This window comes from Dromaius novaehollandiae, unplaced genomic scaffold (assembly GCF_036370855.1).
Source record: "Dromaius novaehollandiae isolate bDroNov1 unplaced genomic scaffold, bDroNov1.hap1 HAP1_SCAFFOLD_37, whole genome shotgun sequence".
NCBI lineage: Eukaryota > Metazoa > Chordata > Aves > Casuariiformes > Dromaiidae > Dromaius > Dromaius novaehollandiae.
Window position 1 is genome coordinate 2,233,345 of NW_026991398.1, and position 3,537 is coordinate 2,236,881.

Sequence of the window (3,537 nt, forward strand, 5' to 3'; positions counted from 1 at the left end):
GCTACCTTCTCCCAGAGATACTGCAGTGGTGTGCCGCTGGGGTGTGCACACAGGTCTGCACAGGGCAGTGATTCAGAGCAGCATCCCTGTGCCCCAGTTTGCTGTGTGCCCAAGGCAGTGACTCTGCAGCCTGCAAGGGTCAGCACTCAGCCTGCCTGGGGAGCTCCCCATGGCACTGCGGGGAGAAGTTCTGAGTGGGAGGATTGACCCCAGACAGGCAGGTTCGTTCTCCCATCAAGAGGGTGCTGCATGGGTCAAGGCTGCTCACAGCTCTAGCTCATGCACAGCACATGTCCAAGGGGTCTTTGCAAGAGGAAGATCAAGAGAAGGGCTACTTCCAAGGGAAGGAGCTTTCCTTCTGGTGTCTCTGCTTTCCATTTTCTCCCTAATTTTGGCAGGGAGAAAAAAAGAAGAGTGTTCTGTTTTGGCAAGGAACTGGGACTCACAAACCTTCTCTCTCAGAGATCAGGAGGTCTGGGAGAAAGCTCAGCAAACCCCTTCAACCCCACCTCCACCTACAGACAGCATCGGCATCACCTGTGTGGTCTCCCTGGGGTTTATGTTACCTGCTCCTTACAAACTGCAGGCACAGAGATGCCTCTGGACAGTGCGCTGTCCTGGGAGGTTTCTGTAGGGCAGATCTGAGCACACAAAAGGTGTGATGTGGTCTGTGAGCACTGCCTGGGAAAAGATGTTGGGAGAGAGAAAGGTCCCAGCAGGGACTGCTCCAGGCAGCAGAGACAGGCAAGAAAGGAGAGGGAACTGTTAACAGAACCATTGTGGGAGGATAGATTTGGGCAAGTCATGGTCAGAGCCTCCAGTGAAAACACATTGCACTGAGCAAGCCCCCCACGTCTCTGCTCCCACCCAGCAGAGCCTCTGCCCTGACAGCCATGGAGTCCAGGGCATGAGCTGCCTCCTCTGCAACCAGACCTCCAGCAGAGGAGAGGGGCATCTCTCCTGCCAGGGGCCTGTTCAGTGCTGCCCGACAAAGGGGCTGAGAGTGACTGCCCTGCAACGTCACCATCTGCCAGGTGGCATGCCCAGCAGGTAAGGTGAAGGCTTTCCCGGGTGAAGGCTTTCCCAAGTGTCCCTCTGTCTCTCTCCTTGCCTCCCTTGGCAGCAGGATCATGGTGTTGCTCCTTGTTTCTTCTGTCCATGCTGCCCCTTTTCCTCTCTCAGGCTCTCTGGGGTGGATGGGTTTTCGGCTGCAGTTCAGACACCACCACTGCGAGTTAGGCAACAGAGGGGTATGCATGGAAGTGAGGGGTGTGCAGCCCCCTTCTAAGCTGTGCAGCCCCAAGAAATGCAGTCTTTTGGGTTCAGAAATGAGCTGATCCTCCCTTAAGGAGAGCCCCTCTGCAGTCCTCCTGGTCCTTTGACCATTTCCCTGGGGTGTCCTGCCAGGCTGCGAGCTCCAGAAAGGCACTGCTGTCTCATAGCATATATGTAATAGCTGAGAGACAAATGAAGAAGGTGCAGAGGTGCTGAGAGTATGGAGATGGTTGTGGGAGGCTCCATATGGGCATCTGAAGAGAGCCCTGTGTGGGCTTGGCTAGAAGGGGAGTGTGGAGACCTCCCTCTGGTGCCTGGAGAAAGGGTGAGAAGGCTGGAGATCTGCACTTTGAAACTGGACCCCTTTGCTCTCAGCCGTGGCTGGTTTCCTTTCAGGGCAACATGAGAGTACGATTGTCCACCAGCTCAACAAGGTAGGAGGACAGGACAGCAGGGAACAAGACTAATAGACAGACCAGCTGTCCTCACGCTGCAACAAGGGACAGTGAATCCATTTATCTCAGAACTCACAGTAGAAACGGCAAGGATTTCTGCCTTTGAGGAACACCCCCCCAGGGGTGACAAGGACATCTCAAAGAAGATAAAATATCCCTAAAACTCTGTTCCTCAAACTTCCTTCTTTAGATTTGGGAGTGAAGATACTGGAAAGCCCTTCTATGTGATGAGTGTATTTCACCTGACAGAAATGGTGAATGTCAGAGTTAATCACTCCCATTCCCCTGTTCCCACTGCTGTACAGCAGGACAGACTGCTCTGGAGTGCAGAGGCAGAGGCCCCTGCTCCTCACAGCAGCACACTCAGCCAGGGCAAAGTGGAGCCCAAGCAAGGGAGCTGCACAGAGATGCTCTCAGTAAAGAGAGAGGCAATGTGGGGGGTTGTATGAGAACAGCAACAACTGGGTTTTTTTGCTTGTAGTCTCTCCAAACTTCTAAATGTGTTTTCTCCTTTGGACAGTCCCCCATGCCCGAAGATAGCAAAATGTCCAACAGCAGCTCCCTCAACGAGTTCTTCCTCCTGGCATTTGCAGACACACGGGAGCTGCAGCTCTTGCACTTCTCGCTCTTCCTGGGCATCTACCTGGCTGCCCTCCTGGGCAACAGCTTCATCATCACAGCTGTAGCCTGCAATCACCGCCTGCACACCCCCATGTACTTCTTCCTCCTCAACCTCTCCCTCCTCGACATCAGCTCCATCTCCACCACTGTCCCCAAATCCATGGCCAATTCCCTGTGGGACACCAGGGCCATTTCCTATTTGGGATGTGTTGCCCAGGTCTTCCTGGTTGCATTCTTGTTTTCAGCACAGTATTCTGTCCTCACAGTCATGGCCTATGACCGCTACGTTGCCATCTGCAGACCCCTGCACTATGGGACCCTCCTGGGCAGCAGAGCTTGTGCCAAAATGGCAGCAGCTGCCTGGGCCAGTGGTTTTCTCAATGCTCTCCTGCACACTGCTAACACATTTTCAACACCACTCTGCCAAGGCAACACAGTGGAGCAGTTCTTCTGTGAAATCCCCCAGATCCTCAAGCTCTCCTGCTCAGACTCCTACCTCAGGGAAGTTGGCCTTCTTGTGGTTAGTGCCTGTTTCATCTTTGGGTGTTTCATTTTCATTGTGGTGTCCTACGTGCAGATCTTCACTGCTGTGCTGAGGATCCCCTCTGAGCAGGGCCGGCACAAAGCCTTTTCCACGTGCCTCCCTCACCTGGCCGTGGTCTCCCTGTTTCTCAGCACTGGCCTGTTTGCCTACCTGAAGCCCCCCTCCCTCTCCTCCCCAGCTCTGGATCTGCTGGTGTCTGTTCTGTACTCGGTGGTGCCTCCAACTCTGAACCCCCTCATCTACAGCATGAGGAACAAGGAGCTCAAGGATGCCCTGATAAAAATGATATCATGGAAATTTTTCAGCAGTGGTAGCATTACCATTTCTCTCCACAAATGACTCCCATGGTATCCCATACCAGGACTGAGCATTTTTCGTTCACTTTTTAGTGTTTGTATTGTTACTATTATTAGTAGTATTTGTACTCATGTTGCTGCACAAATGCTTAGGTGCATTTCACCTTTAATGAGCCTGCTCTATCTCACTTGATGCCCATGTAAAATTGTGTCCAACACTGGGTCGGAGCTGACTCCCTCACAGTATCTCTGAAATAAAGTAGGTTCTTCCTGGTGCAGTGCTTAAAGGCTGGCTTTTCTTCCAAAGCTGGTGTCGAGAATAGGCCCAAGGAAATCATGACCAAAG

General features: G+C 52.8%; 1 protein-coding gene across 1 annotated transcript; it reads left to right on the plus strand.

Moving 5' to 3' along the window:
• The first annotated feature begins 2,619 nt into the window (after positions 1–2,619).
• Positions 2,620–3,234, plus strand: LOC135326220 (olfactory receptor 14J1-like). Its single transcript, XM_064504069.1, has one exon. It carries the CDS (start codon positions 2,620–2,622, stop codon positions 3,232–3,234), a length of 615 nt encoding a protein of 204 aa, XP_064360139.1.
• Positions 3,235–3,537: the final 303 nt, after the last annotated feature.